Here is a 20,720-nt window from a genome sequence, read left to right as displayed (position 1 = left end):
CCTTTAGGTTGTTGATGTCACAAAATTACATCTTTATTCATTGTGTGACCAAAATCATAAATTAATAATTCTTTTAAATGCATTAGTCTCTTAAATTATGTAGAAAACAAAATATGTTGTTAGAAACCAAAGTTATGATAATACTAGTTTTTAGAAAAATGATTTTTTTAAATGATATATTATGCTCTTCTATCATGTAGAAAACAAAAAGTAGAGTTACAAACCACTGTTTCAGTAATATTAGCTTTATAATTGCCCATGTATTTGGCTTTATTTCTATCTTAATTTCATCATACAGCTTCAAGTGACTGTCTAGTGTCCTTTCATTTCACCCTGCCAGACTCCTGTGAGCGTTTCTTTCCGGGCAGGTCTACTGGTCACAGACTTCCTCAGCTTTTCTTTATCTGGGAATGTCTTAATTCCTCCCTTACTGTTGAAGGACAATTTTGCTGGATATAGGATTCTTGCAATCCTATATCCAGCAAATCTTGGTTGACAGGTCTTTTTCTTACAGCATTTTGAATATATTGGCCCACTGCCTTTTGGTCTTCAGTGTATCTGATGAAAAAATCTGCTTTTAATCCTATGGAGCATTCTTTGTATTTGATTAATTGCTTTCAAGATTCTTTCTTTGTCTTTCGTAAGTTTTGATTGTAATGTCTTGGTATGGGTCTCTTTGAATTCATGTTTTTTTGGATTTCATTGAGCTTCTTGGATGTTTATATTCATGTCTTTCATCAAATTTGGGAAGTTGTCAGCCATTAGTTTCTCAGATATGCTCTCTGTCCCTTTCTCTCTTCTCTTTCTAAGACTCCCACTGTGTCCCACAGGTCACTTAGACTCTGTTTACTTTTCTTCAATCCTTTGTCTCTCTGTTTTTCAGACTCAATAATTTCCAGTGTCCTATCTTCACATTTGCTGTGTTTTTTTTCTTGTGCCTTCTCAAATCTGCCTTTGAATTCCTCTAGTGAATTTTTCATTTCAGTTGTACTTTTTAGCTCCAAAATTTGTTTGTGATTTCTTTTTAGGTTTTCTGTCTCTTTATCGCTATTTCCAGTTTGTTCATATATCATTTTCTTGACTTTCTGCACATCTTCCTTTAGTTCTTTGAGCATCTTAAAGGTGCTTTGTTTTAAAGTTTTGTCTGGTAGATCTGCCATCAGGTCTTTCAGGGATAGTTTCTGTTGATTTATTTTTCTCCTTTTTCTTTGTATACATTATGATTTCTTATTGAACACTGAACATTTGACTCTAATAGTGTGGTAACTCTTGAAATCATGTTCTCTCCCTTGCTCAGGGCTTGCTGTTTGTTATTGTTTATTGATTTTGATTGTTGTAGGCTCTCCTACTGCTGAGGACCCACCTGAGGTGTAAACTTAAGGTCTTCTCAGGTCTTTTCTGGGCCTGGGCCTTTCCCTTGGCATGCACAGTCACTTTCTAATTTTTCCATGTATACAGTTGCTTTTTAAAGTCCTAGTCTTTAATGATGTCTGGCTCATAAATGAAGAAAAACAGACAAATGGTGGGGGTGAGGGAACTGACCCTTTAAATCCCCTAGAAGTCACTTCAGCTGGAAGGAAGGGGGGTTACAACAATGGGGGAGGTAAAACAAAAATGGCCATCCTCCTCCTTGTCTGCACTTCTGTAATCAGAAGGAGCAATCAATGATCAGAGAACAGATACCCAATATTTAGAAGACCACGTCATTTCTGCTTACCCTGGCTCCTGCAAACTGTGTTGGTGCTGCTCCAGGAACATGTGCATGGCTGCCTTCCGTGGAGCTGAGGGTAAGGGATGGGTAGCTGATACTGTGCTAAGAGCTGAAATAGACCAAAATTAACTGCACTTTACTATCCAAACCTTCCCCTGGAAGTTGCAAGCCTTCAATAGACTACAGAATTCCAAAATAATTACATCAGACAGATTCTGCCAGTGCAATTGTTGTGTTGATAGGGAGACAGATTCTTGGTGCTTCCTACTCCACTATCTTCCCAGAATCCTCTCCCCTAAAGTCACTCTTAACTGTGAAAAAACTGAAAAAGATCAATCCTGAAAGCACTGTATAAAAGCCAAATTTGCCTGTTATCTCTCTGCCACTTATTCTTGTAGGATCTCTCCAGTCTACCAGGGACCCTCTCTTGAACTCCCCGAACACTTCAACACCAGTACAGCCCCTTGGATGATGTATTGTGCATGCTGCATATCATTATACTACTAGTTATCTACTTTTACTAGAGGAATAGAAGCTCAGGCACCCTCAAGTGTGATGTAGTCAGAAAAGGAGCAAATGCATTAGGTGGATGTGTCCTTGGCTGTTGTTAGATATCCAGGAAACTTGGGGGACCAGATAACTTTCCTTATTTCTTCCTGAGCATCTAAGCTCCAGTTATCCTAAAATGACAGTGCCAGTGCCACCACTTTTCTAGCTCTGCTTTTCTTTATATATTGTTTTGTCTTTTCCCTTGACTGGTTGGCTGATATTGCTCCTCAGAGGCTACATCTTTAGACATGTGCATAGTCACCCTAGGATAACAGTGGTTTTAGCAAGGCTCTCTGTCTCTTTCCCTGATCACACTCAGCTGTTAGGCACCACTAATCACCAGCTGATTGCTCTATTATTTTTAACAATACCTTGGGGCATAAATTGCTCCATAGTCTGATATAATTAAGTTCAGATTCCTTTGCAGGTTAGTTTTTTAGGTCAGTGTTTTAGGTTGTGCAGACCCCAGGAAGGCTCATCTTATTTCTTCTTTCCCTAGTCCTCTCTGGTAAGGTGTCTGGTCTGTGATTTAGGTTGTTTCTTTCATGAAGCTGACAGCTTCCTCTTAATTGCTTTCCCTCCATTGGTTTTGAGTGTGCCCTTAGGCTTGAACTTCCTCCCTTTCTGTTTCAAATGAATTCAGTTTCTTAGATAAGAGCTTTGGAGCCTGCCTCTCTTCTTGAGCAAAATGTCTGAGCCATGGCTCCTGAGTTGGGAGCCAGGATAATGATGTACTCCTCTAAGTGACACATCTGCTTTAGGAGCAGAGTGCAGGGTGAGAGGGGTAGCTTCTGATCCTCTTGGCTTGCCTGTCCAGCAAGAACCAACAGCCTACAAATGAGCTGGGGTGCAGGTAATCAGAGCCCCAATATTTTGAGTGTGTTGTGCCTGATGTTAATTGCCCACCCTATGAGTGGGGGCAGACTTGAAGAAGGGATTCCCTGACCTCTCGGTTACATTCTCTTGGAATTTAGCCTCTGCAACACATTGCTGGGGGAGATCAGAAATGCTGGTGCCTCCCACTCCCAGGAATATATAAACCTTGATTACATTAGAGTAATAAATTGGTCTAGAGGAATAGCTTGATTGGTAGCTGGGGAGAAAGGGAGCCCTGTGTTTTTGGCTACACCTGTCTGCAGCAGAGTTTCCATCGCACTGAGCTAGGAGAGGAAGGGAAGAGAGCTGATCGTGGTTCAGATGCCACAGACTCTCACGATTCTTACTGAGTTTTAGTATATTTTCTTAAGTAAAATGTTTCTTCATTTGCTATAGGCTCTAGGAACAATTTCCATAGACTTTAAATGGTGGGTTTTTTTAAAAATGATTTTCCCCAGTTATGTTTGTTTTGCTGGGGGGAGTAGGTCTGCAGCGCTAGCTCCTCACCTTGCCGTTCGTTGCTGGAACTTTTGCGTTTAGTTGGCATTTGCAAACCTAAAAGTAGTCCATCATAATGCCACATGGTGGCTTTTGTTTAAGCCTATGGCCTTGAATTTTATTGTTCACTCTTTCTGATGGGGCTTTTTCAGGATAAATATTTATAATGGATGCTACATGGGATTATTCTGCCATGTTAGAGATTATTCCATAAATTCAATATGATAAATTTACAAAAGATCCTTAGAACTTTCCTATCTGGCTTAACAAGCCATTGCTTTCTTATTTTTGGTACAGTGTTTTAATTAGGTTTTCAGCTTTATCATTGACTTTTGCCAGTTTTACTAATATAGGCCTTGGAGAAGGTCATTTTACATTGATGTAATTAGGAGTTCTATTGGCTTCATTTACATGTAATTCCAGCTCCTTCCCCAGATTTGGGAAGTTCTCAACTATTATTTCTTTGGACAAGCTCTCTTCTCCTTTCTTTCTCTCTTCTCCCTCTGGAGTACGTATAATCCTTTCTTTCTCTCTTCTCCCTCTGGAATACGTATAATCCTTAGTTGCATTTCCTAATTGAGTCAGATATTTGTTGGAGAATTTATTCATATTTTTTTAGTCTTAGTTCTCTCTCCTCCTCCATCTGAAGCATTTCTGTATTTCTGTCCTTCAGGTTACTAATTCTGTCCTCCATAATATCAGCTCTTTTTTTAAGGATTCCAGATTCTTCTTTTTCTCATTCATTGTGTTTTTATCTCCAACGTTTCTGATTGGATTTTTTATAGTTTCAGTCTCTTTTGTGAAGAATTCCCTCTGTTCATTAATTTTATTCCTGATTTTATTGAACTGTCTGAGTTTTCTTGTAACTCATTGAGTTTCTTTATGGTAACCATTTTGAATTCCCTGTTATTTAGATTGTAAATTACTGTGACTTCAGGATTGGTTTCTGGGTGCTTGTCATTTCCTTCTGTTCTGGAGTGTTAATATATTTCTTCACACTATCTGATGGGGTGGACTTGTGCCGTTGCATCGTGGTAGTATCTGGTTGCGGATTCCACCTGCCACTACTGGGTGGGGCAGGAGCTGTGTTTTCTCAGCCTGCTGTGACCCCTGGCAGTTGTGCCTATCTGTTGGGAGCTGTGCCAACAGGGCCTGTCTGTGTTTGCCCGCTGGCTGCCACTGCTTTATACATGCAGGTATGCAGGAGCTCTGGCAGGGATCCACTGCTCTGGCCAACCAGCAGAGCTGGTATGCCAGGCGGGAGAGGGGGAGGGACACTTTCTTTTGCATGCACTATCCTGCGCACTTCCACTCTGCACTCACTCTCTGCCCGCCTGGGCTGCTCGACTTGGTGGGGACACCCCCATGATTGCTTAGCTGCCTCAGTGGAAGCATTCCCATGGGCTGAGAGGCAACTCCGAGAGCAAGAGCATTCCCATGGAAGGCTGCGCTTTCCCCCTTCTCCTCTCAGAGTCGAGTGCCAGCTGCCATGTGAGGTTCCACACCCTAGATCACTGCCACTCAGGAGGGAGAGGAGATCTGCTTACCTCCTTGCACTGCCTCCCAGGGCAGTCCAGCACCCCTACCTTCAGACGTATGACCTCCTGGATCTCTCAGACGTCTGTTGTGTTGTGTGAATGTCCTCTGTTGGTTTACGAATGTCCTTTTTATTGTATCATGGGGGCAGAGACTGAGGGAAGAGCACACTCCACCATGATGCTGACGTCACTCCACTAGGTTTTCAGTTTTAAATGATGAAATTTGATTCTCGTTACATTAAAAAAGAAAGGTTAAATCTCTTCTTTGTGAAGTGAGCACTCTTAACATGACCTATAAATAGTATTCTACTGTTACAACAGAGAAGAGAAGATGGAGTTAAAAGAAGATTAATTAGAGGCTCACTGCTCACTGTATTGTTTACTATTTGCATTACAACTGTCTATGTACTTTCCGTTATCGTTAAAGATGTACTTTTGGAGTTAACGTTAAGTTTCTTAAATTATTTCATGTAGCTATGTGAAAGGAAGCTTTAATGCATTTAATATACACTTGATTTTCATATTTAATCACTACTGTACCTGTTTCTGCTTCAAGAGAAATATATTCATAATTTCACATGTAAAGTTTAGAGACTACTTTAATCAAATTCTGTAATTTGGGGAAATTATTTACTTTTCAGAATTATCATTAACCTCAGATTTTGTACAGCTGGAAGAGGCATTTGAGCAATTTTTGTAATTGTCAAGCATACTTACTGTGTATATTACATTAATAAGATAAGCTTTACCTAATATTTGTTTTTGAATGAGTTAGAGGCCATGAGTATGTCTTATTATTTTAATAAGTTGCTCCAAGTTGAAGTTTCTTAATGATCTGATTGTTTGGTTTTAACTTAGTTTGTGTATAAAGAACTTTGTGTACTATAAAATGTCGTGTTGGTAGTGTTAGCATTTCACTGATGTAAGTAGCATAACTTCTAAAACTAATCATCTGTTAAGTTTCTGACCAGAACAAATGTCACTTTCTCAGTGAAGTTCTCCCCAAATTCACCCAAGCAGTGAATACCTCTGCCAACTCGGTTCCCATCACACATGTTTGTAATTCTAGCAGAGCCATTGCCACGTGTTATCAGTCTGTGTCCACATCTCTTCTCCAGAGACAAAAAGTTCCTCAAAGGCCAGGAGCACACCTCGTTTCTGTTTATCTAATACCTAATTGAGTGCCAAGCACATAGCAGGTGCTTAAAAGATGTTGAATGAGTGGGTGGATATGTATGACAGAAATCTTAAAGATCAGTTAGTCTAACCAGATCATTTTATAGGCAAGGAAATGAAGCCCATAGAGGTTAATGCTTTGATTTACTTTTTCCAAATTATTGGAATTTATTACATTTCAAGCATTTTATCACTTCACTGCTCTAGATTTAGCAAAAATGTTCCCTTCCAGTATGTTCCAGAAATGATGCATAGAAACTGTATAGAAAGATTATCTCATTAAGGCCACTGTTACTCTAGTCTGCAGAAAGTTCTTCTCTGGTGTTAGAAAGGAAAATGAGACCAGTTAAAAAGAGAAGATAGTACACAAATCAGAAGTTTCTAGACTGGATGGCGTAAAACTGCCTATTATTAGAGGTTTGTTTTTGAGTGACTATGAGTTTAAATCATTGCAAATAACTCATTTTGTGTATTTAACTGTCTTGCCCGTGGATTTAGAAGAGGAATAATCTGTCTTGCCCGTGGATTTAGAAGAGGAATAATCTGCTAAACTTTGCTGACCATATGTATTGTGTTCTGCATTTCATTCTGACATAGCAGTTATCAGAGAGATGGACCGCTTCTACTCATAAATTTTAGAGTATTCATCACCTTGATTGAATCGTGCCACTTAAGAAATAAATTGCTTTCAGGATGAGTTTGATTTTAAATGTCTAGCCACAATTTTTGTGAGCAAAATTGAGGTTTCTTCTCTAACTCAAACCCCCTGAGTAGGAGCCCGTGATGTAGTAAAAATTAAGAATTCTATTAGAAACGAAACAAATCAGGAGACAGAAATACATGAGAGAGACATTTGGGGGGAAAGTCCTTTAACATCAGTATAGACTAACACACAATCTTTTCATTCAAAGAAAATAAGTACTCAGACATCCAACATGCCATGTTTCACCTTCCAAAAGAACCATTTTTTGACAGTAGTGCTTGTGTAGGCAGCTGTTGAACAATTAGCAAGTATGACGTCTTTATAAATTTGTAAATGAGATCTAAGTGAACATGGTAAGAAACGATCAGATTTTGGCATGTAAGAGACCAATGGAAAGGGACTAATGAAGGCACTAATGGAAGCTTTATTATATAAACCAAATGGATACAGACTGACTTCATTGCCCTTAGAAAAAACATCAACCCGAATACGGTTCTAAAATTGGTATTATAAAACCTTCATTTAAGTAAATTTACTATAATGCGAGTTGATGGAAAATCTGAAAATCTTAGTGATGATTAATGCCAAGTTCCTGTTCTCCAGTTCTTTCTATCATTAAGTATTATCATCTCTAATGAATTCTTTACCTTCTGGAACATAGAGGACTATTCTAGAAGATAGAGGGTCTTCTCATATTGGAATTTTGAATTATAATGTCTGTTAACCCATAGAAACATTACAAGATTGAAAATATTAAAACTGCAAACTGTCTCAGATTCCTTAAGACCCTAATCTCATGGGATTAGAGGAAATATAACTTCAATTGAGATATACATATAACAGTAGAGTTCAAAATATTGTAGTCTTTGAAGATCATTAACTTACAATAATTACCTTCATTACATTTCTCTTAAAAATTCAATTTACAAGTTATGAAAAATAAATTCCCTGTGATAAAAATGTAGTAATTTAAATGTATCTTTTCCTCGTTTGTTAATAATCCTCCTCAAATGAAAATTATAATGCCCTTAAACATTCAACTTCAGGACAGTTAGGCTCCCATCATCATTTGCTGCCAGCAGCCTATTACCTGGAGTTTATTGTTTTCACCTGAGATTTTCGTGTACATACACAATCTAAAATAAATAAATCCAACCTTTTGTTTTCTTACAACAAAAGTGCTTCTGATAATGATTTTGTTAATGAGGGAAGGCAGGCTGGGAGCAGGTTTACTGTTTACCCAGCATTAAGAGCTTTCAGTCTTAGAATAATGTGTGCCTTTGTCACAGAGTATGGTGTCTGAGTCTCTCTGTGGCTTGTGTACACTCTATTAAGTCAGAGGTAGTCAGAGCTCTCTGCTAAGCCTAGTGAGTCTTCATTTGGGCCCCAATGTTCCGGGACAGAGAGAAAGAAAGGGAAGGGAAATCTAGATAGAAGGTTATGAACTTACATAGTGAAATTTTAAAATGATTCCTAGAAATTTAGACTTCTTCCTAAGAATAGTATCTTGCTTGTGAATGGGGACTCATTCAAACAAGTTCCTCATATCATCTTGCAAAATTAGTATTATTTGGCAGTATTATTGGATATTGAGAATGTGGAAAGTAGAGTTGGCTCTCTGCAAACAAACATGTAACCAAAACAGTAATCTATCAGAGGTTTCAGTCTGATACCTGTGGCTCAAATTGAGTCTGCAGATGTGTTTTTTAAATTTTTTTTTTTTACCCATACTGCTTAAAATATTTTGAATTAGATTTCGATATTTTTAAAATATGGTTTTTCACATTGAAAAAATCATATTTCCATAACAACAGTGATTGCCTGGAGCTAATTAGTTGCTGTCCTCTTTGGTCAGTCATGGGCTATTTTTGGTTCATCTGAGTCCCCTACTTCCTCTTGTCTCATCCATCCTGAGACCCTTAGTCAGTTTCTGTGCCCTGTGCCCTTTTGCTATTTGATCCTCTTGGTTGTACCAGGACCTCTTAACTTATTTAAGTTAGGGCCTCATGCCTTACAGAGTTTGAGTTGATGGCCTCTGAGCTACAGAATGCAATTAAACTACTGCTGCGAAGGGAAGAGTTGTTGGCATTAGTTGGTTTATCTTAATGATTTCAGCAGTCATATGGCCTTCAGTGTACTTTTTATGAACAAATGGAAGCAGGTGAAAAATATTTTTATTTTATACTCTAATGCTGCCCTTTCGCTAATATAACCGGGCCTAAGAAAAACTGGACAGTACTATAGAACAGATGTAAACATGAACTTGACATCTCCTCCTGGCTAAAGCATAGAAACAGTACAGACTATGATACTGCTTTGAACCATTCTTTCTGGAAATGTCTATAGCTTCCAGAAAATACTACAAATGTTTTATTAACTGTATTTTTCCAAAATGAACCATAGTACTCCTTTGGAAATATAGTGACTATCATCATTTAAGAATTTCTTCATGCAGGAACTCTAAATGACATTATGAATGCTTTTTAAAAATTTCCATCAGAATATTTTTCTTAAAATATTGAGACTTCACACCAATAGGATACAGTGCCAGAAATCACAATATTTAGCATCTTTCTTCATATCATAGTATCTCAAAAGGGTGTTAGGTGCCCATTATCATTAAACTTTAAACTTTGATCATAATCATAAAACTTTGTTTTGGTTTTTCCTGACATGGTTTAGTTCACATAGTCAGACTTCCAATTTAAGTTTCTAAAACTCCTAAAGCTTCCTTTTGATGCCAGCTTTAACCAGAGGGCTCTTCATTTGAAGAGAAGGCTGTACTGCACTTGGCAACAGTTAAAAGGCATTATCTTAATCCTTTCAAGCTATGAATGGAAATAATTGAAGCATAAACCATTTAATGTTTTTGTACACACTTAATATTAGAAATTCTAATGAAAAAGGATTTAATTGAGTTTAGGGTTTATATCCTGAATTTTTTACTAACTCATGATGTGATCTTTTGTTAAGGATTATTTCTTCAAGGGAATACCAGTGATGTCAGCTATCATCATATTGTTTCAGCTATCATCATATTTTTTCTATTAGCATTTTTAAAATTAGCTTTCAAGACAGGAAAGACAAACCCATATCCAGAATATGTGTCTACTCCTATAAAATGAATTGCTGCCACTTCTAGGGTGGAAGGGGTCCAGTGTAATCACCTTGCCCCCAACTCTTTATTCTGCCCCACCCTGTACCCCATCTTTCCTACCCTGCCCCTCACCCTGTGCCTTGATCAGGCTCTCCAGAATATAGTCTCATGCATACTCTCCTGGCTCCTGCCAGTACATGTTAGCTAGGTCCTGGACTTAATTCAAGCTATAGTTCCTTTTTCCTCTACATGTCCATCACATTCCTGGCCAGGTTATCTTGTAACTTAACCCCACTTTTTGGCCTAGTGTCCAGGAGAGAAGGTGGGGCAGACTGTAGGAAGTGGGAAGCATGTTGCCTAATGGGGGCAGACACTTCTCCATCATCCTCCAGCAGGAGCAAACACCAGCCTTTAACAGTGAAGAGTGGGCCTCTTCTGCAGGCTCTGAAGGTTCAAGTGAATCTGAGGATTCAAGATTTTCAGGTTCATCACCCAGATGTTCCTATCCCATGGGTGAAGTATCCTTCTTTCCCCACTAGGGCCCTAACCTTGGCACAGCAGACCTACTTAGGTTGAGAATTTAACCTTCTTGGGAGCTCTTCTACTCTTAACCATTATTATGTCCTGGTCGTGATCCTCAGCTTTCCTTGCTCTCCTGCTGCAGGAGATGAGAACTTCTTTATGTGACACCTAAGAGGCCCTCTGGCTTTCATGCTTAGCTGTTAATTTCTGATCAATCATGTGTAGCCTGTGTGACTTTCCTGTATTGAGCTTAGCCATAGCCATCTAATTCCACTGTCCTTATAGTTAGTGTTTACCTTATATGTCTCAAAAAGCCTAAAATCACATCCACTAGTGCCTTCTCTTCCACCAGAATACTATCCCAAGATAGCACCAGTAAAAGATCGTGTGGCTCTCTGTGCACTGCTTACCCCCAGGGAAGGAATCCTTATTGCCAGCCCCATGTTAGGTGATCCAACTCCAAAATCTTAGTGTCTGCTTTTTCCAATCACTTTGGTGTCAACTGTTGTTAGACTGGGTTCCCTGGGAAGCAGTCTCGGAGGTGGAGCTTAGTATGCAAGAAGTTTAGTTTTAGGGAGTGCTCTTATAGTCAATACCACTGGAAGGGAAGAGAAGAAAGCAGAGTTGGACTATGATTCAGTGTCACTAAAAGCCTCAACTGACCCTGGGACCTCTGAACGTGGAATGGCTCTGCAGCGTGGTCCTGAGTTGTGCTGAGGGGATCTAGCCTGTATTCCTCTGAACTGAATAGTTATTGAATGCAGGCTAGCGCAGAAAGGGATGTGACCTTTGGCAAGGTAGCTCTTTTCAGCCAAGGCTGTTCCAGAAAGGGCTGACTACTAGGGCTGTCTGGCAGCAGCATTTCCAGCAGCTGAGGGAATAAGTCCTTCACTCCTAAGAGGGGATCTGGGTGGCATGTCACAGCATCCGTTACAGTTTCATTGAGTACATTTCCTTTAATTTTTTTGTGTGAATTACTCTTAACCATGTGGGAGGGTGAGAACTTTATTGCTGTGTTGACTATAATTTTTTTCTAGTTATTTCATTCAAAGGCTGAGGCATGATTCTTCATATCGAATAGTTAATAATTAGTTGTCTCTTTTTATTTCTCTACATAATGAATCATTTATTTTTCTATAACCTCTTTACATAATTGAGTAGTGAAATGAAATTTTTTTACTTTTACAAGGTACTTCCAATCTCTCATCTCACTTTACTGTTTTTCAAAGTCTTAATAAATAGCTAGTGAAGCTATGAAAATAGAATCAGAAAACATTGTGTGTTATAGTTCTTAAATTTTCTAAATATGAATGAAACAATAGGAAGCTCATAATTTATCACCTTTTATGCAAATATACAGAGACTAATGCAGCACCAAGAGAAAAAAATATTTTGTGGTGTTTTTCCAGGAATGGTGATAGATTGCTGGTAGCCATCCACCACTCCCCTCTAACTGTCCCTGCTTGGTCATTTGTGGTAACAGAAGAGCTCTTCCAAATCCACGAAGCTAACTGGCTTATCAAGGCAGTGAGCCTTTGATCCCTTGTTGGAAAGATGCCTCCTCATTTATTCTCAAATGGGTTAAGAATTTCAACAATGTAATGTTTTCAGTTTGAACAAATTCACCTGTTATATTATATAATAGTATAATTGCCCCTTTTCTGGATTTTGCTTCTTTCAAATAGCTCAGAGCTTACATTGACGTGGCTCTCAGTGATTCTTAGAAATCCCTTTGGCTATTAATCTCTTATCATTTTCTTATGCTGATTATCCACATTTTCAGGTAATATATAAAGGTAACAGCTTTTAAACATGCTTAATACAGTAGTCACTGTGATCAGTCATACTTATTTTTAATGAAATGCTTTAACATAAGACCCTTCTTTTCCATAGACTCCATTTAAAGATGCTATAGATTAACTATTTTTAGACAGTTCAAGCAAATTTGCAGAAACCACAGTACGTATATAGCCTGGTGTCATTTAGTTATTCAGCAGTCATTTGAACACATACTATTTTCAAGCACATATGAACCACAAAGATATAAAAATCAATTAGGCGTAACTCCTCCCTTCAAGAAGCTCAGAGAAGACTGATGTGAAACCAGAATATCATGGTATATGTAATAATTGCAGTGATAGAGATAACATAATGGAATAACAATGGAGGGAAGGATGGGGACATTTGAGCTAATTTTGAAGAATTAGTTCACCAGGTGCTGTGAGGCAAAAGGATACCACACAGAGTAAGTTTCTTGTGAGAGAAGCAGGAAATCAGCCTGGAAACGCAGGTAGGTAGGTAAGCCTTCTCTTGAGGAGAAGAGATCCTAGGAGAGAAGGAATGAGATCAGATTTGCACTGTTGTTTTTAATCATGCTGATGGCAATGTGGAGAATATATGGAAGAAGGAGAGGAATGGGCTGTAGGTGCAGCCTCACACAATCTCGGATATTATTTGGGAGTTTTCCTAGTTGAGTATGGAAGTAAACGCTTCATCGGGAATGTTTATTTGCCAGAGTAAGGAAATTGTCTTCGTAAAAGACTACATGTCTATATCTATAGGCAAAGTATCCTTAGTGCAGGGAAAACAAATGCAGAGATATTTGTACATTGACATAAAGAGTGGTTCCACCTACTCAGTCAGGAGTTTTGAGTTCTGCTAATTATAAAAGTGAACAAATTGCTTAGCTTTCTGGGGATTCCATGAAAATATTTATTATTATAATTATTACATAAATTAGCTTCACTAAATTCATATGAAACCTTTACAGAAAACACATTGAACTGTGGATGATAGGTTTCTAAACATATTTAATGGGGAGAAAAAACTCTTTTCTTTAAAATAGTCATGGTCTTCACAACACTCTGAATAATTTCCATTTTTTTAAAGCACAAAAGAATAATGTCTTTTTCATATTCCTATGACTTAACTCACCATTTTAAAATTATATATTCACTAAGTAAAATTGCCATTGTGCAAAAATAATAAATGCTGCTGCTAGAATAAGATTTGCAGTTCACCTGGCCTTTGCATTAATAGGATGTTTGATTTGACTGTCAACCTATTGTTTTTCAAAAAATTTTATTAAAATTCTTGCACTTTTCAATAAAACAGACTTTATTTGGAATATATAAAGACAATTCTTCTGCAACTCAAAATTTGAAATATAACTTGTTCATTTAACATGAGTGCTAAAGATTCTGGATGCTGTAGTGCTGTGATTTAAAATTATGCTGAAACTTGACTTTGATATATAGGTAACTGTTGCTCCTAGGGTGAGAAAGCAAAACGTGTTTATAATTAGGATATCTTTTTAAAAAGTATACTGTACCTTAGAATAAAAATGTCTAAGATAAAAAAGTGGTATACGTAACTGTTCTTAAAAATAAAGAATGCTTTTGAAAGACTAATACCAAATGCTCCCTTTAAATACATTTTCCTTCATTGTACTAATACAGGATCATCTGCTGTTTTTTCTTTGATGGCATTAAGCTTGTTAAAATATAATTTAAAATATGTTTAAATACAACTATATTAATAACTATTTTTATGTATTGCATTTCTTCCTCTTTTTAAATGTATACATCAGTAACAAGACTTAAAATTCTGTCATTTTCCTTCTAGATTTATTCCTCACGACAGTGTCTGCCTCCAGTACCGTCCAGTTTGAGATATGGGAAAATTTGGTAAGAAATCTTTCCTTTGAAGCATTTTTAAATGATGGCTTTCAGTAAACGCACACAATTTTAGAAAATAAAATGAAAGTAATCACTTGGTCGGTTGGTTATAATAATAAATAGAACAACTTTAAGAATCTTTGGTTGCATTGCTGCATTCAAACTGCTGAATATTGCTGAAGAAAATGATTCATTCAGCATCAATTCCTCTGCAGGTTTTTAGGCACGACTGCCAATTAAACCAATCAGTCTGCCCTAATGCGCATGTTAACAGGGCCCCTGCTAGGCTGTCAGCTGTTGAGAGAGATTACTGTCATTTAATTTGTCAGCATGATGGTTTATTGAAGAAAACTTTTTTAAAAAGACTAATGTTTTTCCTTGACTTCAGGCTTATATAAAAAAATAAGAACAACAGACACTAAAGTCACTACCAACTTGACCAAAATTAAGGAGTCTTTGCCAATATGTTTTTTTTAATTGCAAGTAGAAGATTCCCAAACTGATGTCATGATTTTATTTTATTTAATTTTTAGCTTAATGTAGATTATGAAACATTACTTAGTGAAGAACAGACCACTTGAAATCTTAAAGTTGAATTTCAGAGTACACAATAGAGGACAGGATTTGAGGACAGGTCATATTGGCCTACTGAGTGACATTCATCAAGTAATGGTCAAGTATTAAGCCTTACTTTCCTCACATGGGAAAACAGATGTAAGAGTGTGCACTTCATAGAATGTTTCTTTTTTGTTTTGTTTTGTGAGGAAGATCGGCCCTGAGCTAACATCTGCTAATCCTCCTCTTTTTTTTGCTGAGGATGACTGGCCCTGGGCTAACATCCATGCCCATCTTCCTCTACTTTATGTGAGGTGCTGCCACAGCATGGCTTGCCAAGCAGTACGTCGGTGTGCACCCAGGATCCGAACCCGTGAACCCCGGGCCGCCGCAGCGGAGCACGCGCACTTAACCATCTGCGCCACTGGGCCAGCCCCGTAGAATGTTTCTGAAGCTTAAATGAAGCGATGTGGGTAAAGTGCCTGGCACACAGTGGACACTTACCAAATTTTAGTTTTAGATCTCTTGATGTTACTGCCTGAGAAGGGAGTTGGTCTGCTTGCCGCAAGAAATGCCAATAGTCAAGAGGCAAGGTGGTAGGAAAGAAAAGACTTTTTATTACAGCTTGCTAGCAAGAGGGAAGATGGCCGACTAATGTCCAAAAATAATCACCTTAAGGGGGCACAAAAATCTTACAGCAGTTATATAGGCTGGTGGGTTATAGGGGAGGGGGTTAGGAATGTTCACCTTCTGGTGTTACACACTGGAGTGCCACACCAGATCTTTCAGTTTTCATTAATGATGACTATCAGCATAGACTCTCTTTTCGGGGGTCATCACATTCCTAAGGAACTCAAAAGAACGAAGTCATTATCTTATCGCAGCTGGGAGGTAGGTGCACAAGCAGGGGTCGTAAAATCTACAGAGCAGGTAGGTCTCCTGGAGGGTGCACATCCAGCTGGGTTAGTTTGTCAGAGGTCGTTCAGAGTTACAAGAGGGTTTTTCTTTTCTACAATATGGCTTCCCTTACGTCAACTGTCTCTTGAGCTGGTATCATTGATTTCCCATATGTTTACTCTTGATTGTCTTTTATTCAATCCAAATTAAACCTATAACATGGAATTTCATTAAAATACTGATGAAAAATAAGCAGATCTAAAAATAATGTAAGGTGCAAGCTTGTGGAAGGAGATTCGTTATCAGCTATCTCTTCTAGCACAGTCAGTGATGTTGGTCATGACTCAGCTTTCTTCACGAAAAGAAACTAGGATGAGGGGAGGAGCTTTGTTTAGATGAGATCAGGGCTTCCAAATACTACTAACTACTTCTAAACTAAGCAATTTGATCCTTTTTTTTTTAATGGGGCAAGGAAAAGGAAGAAAGACATCTAAACCAGAAAGATTTATCTTTGTTTAATGCTCTACTTTAAAAATATATATATAATTATATTTGTTTTTCTGATGATGGAAATATGGTTGTTATATTCTTTTTTTTTTTTTTTTGTGAGGAAGATCAGCCCTGAGCTAACATCCATGCTAATCCTCCTCTTTTTGCTGAGGAAGACCGGCTCTGAGCTAACATCTATTGCCAATCATCCTCCTTTTTTTTCCCCAAAGCCCCAGTAGATAGTTGTATGTCATAGTTGCACATCCTTCTAGTTGCTGTATGTGGGACGCGGCCTCAGCATGGCCAGACAAGCGGTGCATCAGTGCGCACCCCGGGATCTGAACCTGGCCCGCCAGTAGCGGAGCGCGGGCACTTAACCGCTACACCACGGGGCCAGCCCAGGGTTGTTATATTCTTAATGATTACTTAAATAAAATCTCCCACTGCTGGGGATATTTGTTTTCAGGTGGCCTTGAAAACAATACCTCAAGTGGATCTTGAGGTATTAGAAAATGAGAAATTCAATCATTTTGATTGATTAACTTGTATCCATATGAGAAAAACCTCATTATAAATAAATATGATGCATATATAAAATTATAAAACACTTTTAAGTATATGATGTCCTCTCAGCCTAAGCTAATTAAAGGTAGTAAAGTGATGCAACTCAATAAGAGAAAAATCTTCGTGAAGAGACGAGATTTTGATTGGGATCTTTTTTTCCCTTTATTATTGCCTTCTTTAAAGAAAATTAATAAATTGGCTATTGGACAACAGAGACTAAGGGTTGTACTTGCTATAAAACAACTGGGTCAATAAGGTACTCACGTTAGCAGTGAATAAGTCATTAGTACAAATTAAGGGGAATGTAGACTCAAAATTAACTAGTTCAGATAAAATGTAGGCTTTGTAAAATGGAGGATCATTTTCAGTTAAGAGATTGGGCAAACAATTTGCAGTAACACGCTAACTTACCAAAAAAAACTCAAAACCTATAAAACATATTAGCTAGTAGAAGAAGAAGAGCTGCAACAAGTCTTCTCAGTGTCAGTTGTGTGCATAGCCTCAGGGTAAGTGCTCTGGGAGATAACAGAAGTGAATAGAGCTTCTAGGCCAGGAGGAGGGCTAAGATGTGAGTTTGGGCAACTCTGGCTGTAATGATGAGAGGTATAAACCTCATGCTATAGGCACTTAAAAGACAGAGCAGTTGCTTCCATTTGATCTGCCCAGGATCACCAGGGAAGGCTTCGAGAAAGAGGTGGTATTTGAAATGGCTGGTAGAGATGAGCAGGATTTTAGTGATTGGAAGTGAGAAAAAGGAAGAGATGGGCAAGGATGTGCTTGGGAAACACGAAGTATATTCAGAGCAGAAAGGGCTGGTTTGGGCCAGAACGTGAAAAGATACTGGAAGGTAAGATTATCAGAATTGCTTTAGACCAGTCAGCAAAGGCCTTGACTTCTAAACTAAGTAATTTGATCTTTTAAAAATTTATTGAGAACCTTTTAAAGGTTTTAGGACTGAGAGTGAGATGAATAGTGATTTCCTTAATTCCAGTTAATCTGGCTACGGCATATCAGATAGGTTTGCATGGAAAATCTGGAGGTGGGCGATAACTTAGGTGGAATTTACTATAACCTGGGAAAGAGGTGAGTGATTAAAAGAGTAAAATGTTGGGAGTGGACAAGAAGGGATAGATATAAGAAGACAGGATGACCATTAATGCGAGGGTAACTTGTGTTTTGTCCTGGTGACCAGTAACAGAAAAGACAAAATATCTAATTTGAGGCAGGAAAAAAAAATTATTTTAGATAAGAGACGTATCAAGGAAGTAGTTAGAAATGTGGGAGCAGAACTCAAGGCAGAGAGTAGATAAGTGTCATGAAGGGAAAGAGTTAAGAGAAGAATGGCAAAGCCAGAGCCTCAGACAGCACCCATGACCCTTTGTGACAGAAATTTTCAGTCTTGGCACTATTGCCATTTTGGACCAGATAATCCTTTAATGTGGAGATCTGTCTTGTGCATTGTAGGTTATTTAGCAGCTTCTCTTGCCTCTACTCACTTAGATGCTAGTAGCCACCCCCCAATTGTGACAATCAAAAATGTCTCCAGACATTGCCCAATATCCCCTGGAGAACAAAATCACCCCCAGTTGAGAATCATTGTTTTATGTGAATAGAGATGTGGACACACATAGTAGTTGTATATTGATTTGTCATCATTTTTTAATCATCATCGTATTTAATATAAATATTAAATATTTATAATTTCCATTATAAATATGGCAATTTTAATATAAAATATTAAAACACACAGGCCAAAACATAGGCAGTCATCCAGGAAAAGATACTTGTTACAAAGTAGCACTTGTGGTTGGAATTCAAGCAGAAAATGGCAGATAGTCTCCTCTGTCAATGGCAATGGGTTAGCTACTTCAGTGGTGGGTGTGGTAGTTGTGGAAGCAGAAATAGTATTGCTACTAGTGTTCCTACTACTACTAATAGTTAATGTTAACTACACACATACTGTGTGCATATACTGTGCTAAGCACTTTATATGGATTATCTCACTGATCCTCACAAAAACCTTGTAAAAATACATTTTTGGGGCCAGCCCGATGGCATAGTGGTTAAGTTCATGCTCTCTGCTTCGGTGGCCTGGGGTTCGCAAGTTCGGATCCTGGGCACAGACCTACACACCACTTATCAAGCCATGCTATGGCGGCACCCCACATATAAAATAGAAGAAGATTGGCACAATGTTAGCTCATGGACAATCTTCCTCAAGCAAAAAGAGGAAGATTGGCAAAAGATCTTAGCTCAGGGCCATTCTTCCTCACCAAAAAAAAAATACGTTTTAGAGGTAAGTAAATGATGCTTAGATTAGAACTTATTCAGACCTCAAGGCTAGCAAACAGTGGAGCTGAGAGTTGAACTAGGAAATCAGGCTCTAAAACTTCTACCCTTAAGTCATTGTATAATCATACCAGAAACTGAATAGGCAAAAGAAAAAGTGGAGGACATAGCTGCCGCAGAACCCCTAGTGAGTTGGCCCAACTTTGATTGCAGGAATACAGTGAAGCCCAGTAAGAACAACATGGTGAAGAACGGGACAGAGTGGAGTAGATGAGTCTCAAATGGCAACCCATAAAAAAAGTACTTGCAGCTCATAAGCACAGGACTGTAGTTGTAAAAATACCTTGTAAGTGCCTGATAACTTTACATTTTGCAGAACACTTTCTGATCTATCGTTCCATTGATCCTCTCCAGAATCCTGCAAGTAGACAGTACGTTTATTCCCTTCTAACAGTTGAAGAACTGAGACCCAGAGCACTAAGTGGCTGTTCCAAAGTTATACAACTTATCAATGAAAGCGGGACTGGAACCCACGTCATCTGACTCCATGTCTGGTGCCCTTTCTCCCAGACTGTTCTGCTCTCTCAGTATGCCACAGACATGGGAGGCCATCACCTGGGAAGTACTCATGTTTCTTGATGGAGATGCATCATGAGGTTATATCTGGAAACATTTCTAGATATAGTTATTAAGTGTAACAGAACTTCAGTGGAGTAATTTGTTCACTTGAATCAGTGTAATTGGTTGATATTCAGATTTATGTTATATGAGGCTGATGTATTTTAAGACATATTTTTCCATTCATTCTAGAATCATTATGTCCACTCTGTATCCAATACTGTGATCTTTCTAAAACACAAAAGCGCTTGACACTTCAGTCAGAAATTTGGCAACTTGGATACATTTCTAATGTAATCTCAGATACTTGGTAAGACTGGAGAGGAATCTTAAGATTTAAGACACTTATGTATAAGATTTCTATAGAAAAATCATTCAAAAGCTACATCATATACTTTAGTAATGATAGAGGAAACGTGTTTCTGCATGTGGATAATAGAGTATTAAACTGCTTGGAAAACTGCCTGTCACAAGACAAAGCTTACTCACTTACTCTTGGTCCTCAAGCATTTGGTCTTCATGCTTTCTGTGTAGCAATGCCTTTCTCTGTAAATGTCAGAAATGATTTCTTAAGAAATTAACTTGCAGATCTGCAGTATCCTTAGAGGAACAAAGAAGGAAAAATGTTTTAAAGTTTTAAAATATTTTAAAATAATAGGTATTTTATATAAAGTATGTAGGGATCAGAGTCAGTATATCAAATAGTGAATAGTGATGTTAATGATAACAAGAGAGTGCTATATAAAACCAAGAGCTCAAAATCCCAAATTCAGTGTTTTGGTTTATTTTTCTTGTATAGTAATCTAAAATTATAAAAAGGAAGGGCAGTAATCTACAAAATGTATATTATTTTTATAAGTCAAATGTGTACTCCTCAATTTTGGAAAGAGTAACTGAAATGAAGAATCTCTAATGGGTTGTCCTTTTTTGTTTAACTTAGCTGCTTCTGGTTAGTACATGC

General features: G+C 38.0%; 1 protein-coding gene across 5 annotated transcripts in view; it reads left to right on the top strand.

Moving 5' to 3' along the window:
* Positions 1-20,720, top strand: part of ITFG1 (integrin alpha FG-GAP repeat containing 1) — a 259,186-nt gene that overhangs the window by 56,413 nt on the left and 182,053 nt on the right. For all 5 annotated transcript variants that reach the window (XR_009216412.1, XM_058527742.1, XM_058527744.1 and 2 more), the window contains exon 7: positions 14,295-14,356. Coding sequence is in view for 4 of the 5 variants with exons in the window: in XM_058527742.1 (XP_058383725.1) it covers positions 14,295-14,356 (62 nt within the window). In the remaining variant the exon portion in view is untranslated. The remainder of the gene's footprint in view (positions 1-14,294; positions 14,357-20,720) is intronic.

This window comes from Diceros bicornis, chromosome 32 (genome assembly GCF_020826845.1).
Source record: "Diceros bicornis minor isolate mBicDic1 chromosome 32, mDicBic1.mat.cur, whole genome shotgun sequence".
In the NCBI taxonomy this organism is placed as follows: Eukaryota; Metazoa; Chordata; class Mammalia; order Perissodactyla; family Rhinocerotidae; genus Diceros; species Diceros bicornis.
This window is presented reverse-complemented; position numbering and strand designations above follow the sequence as displayed.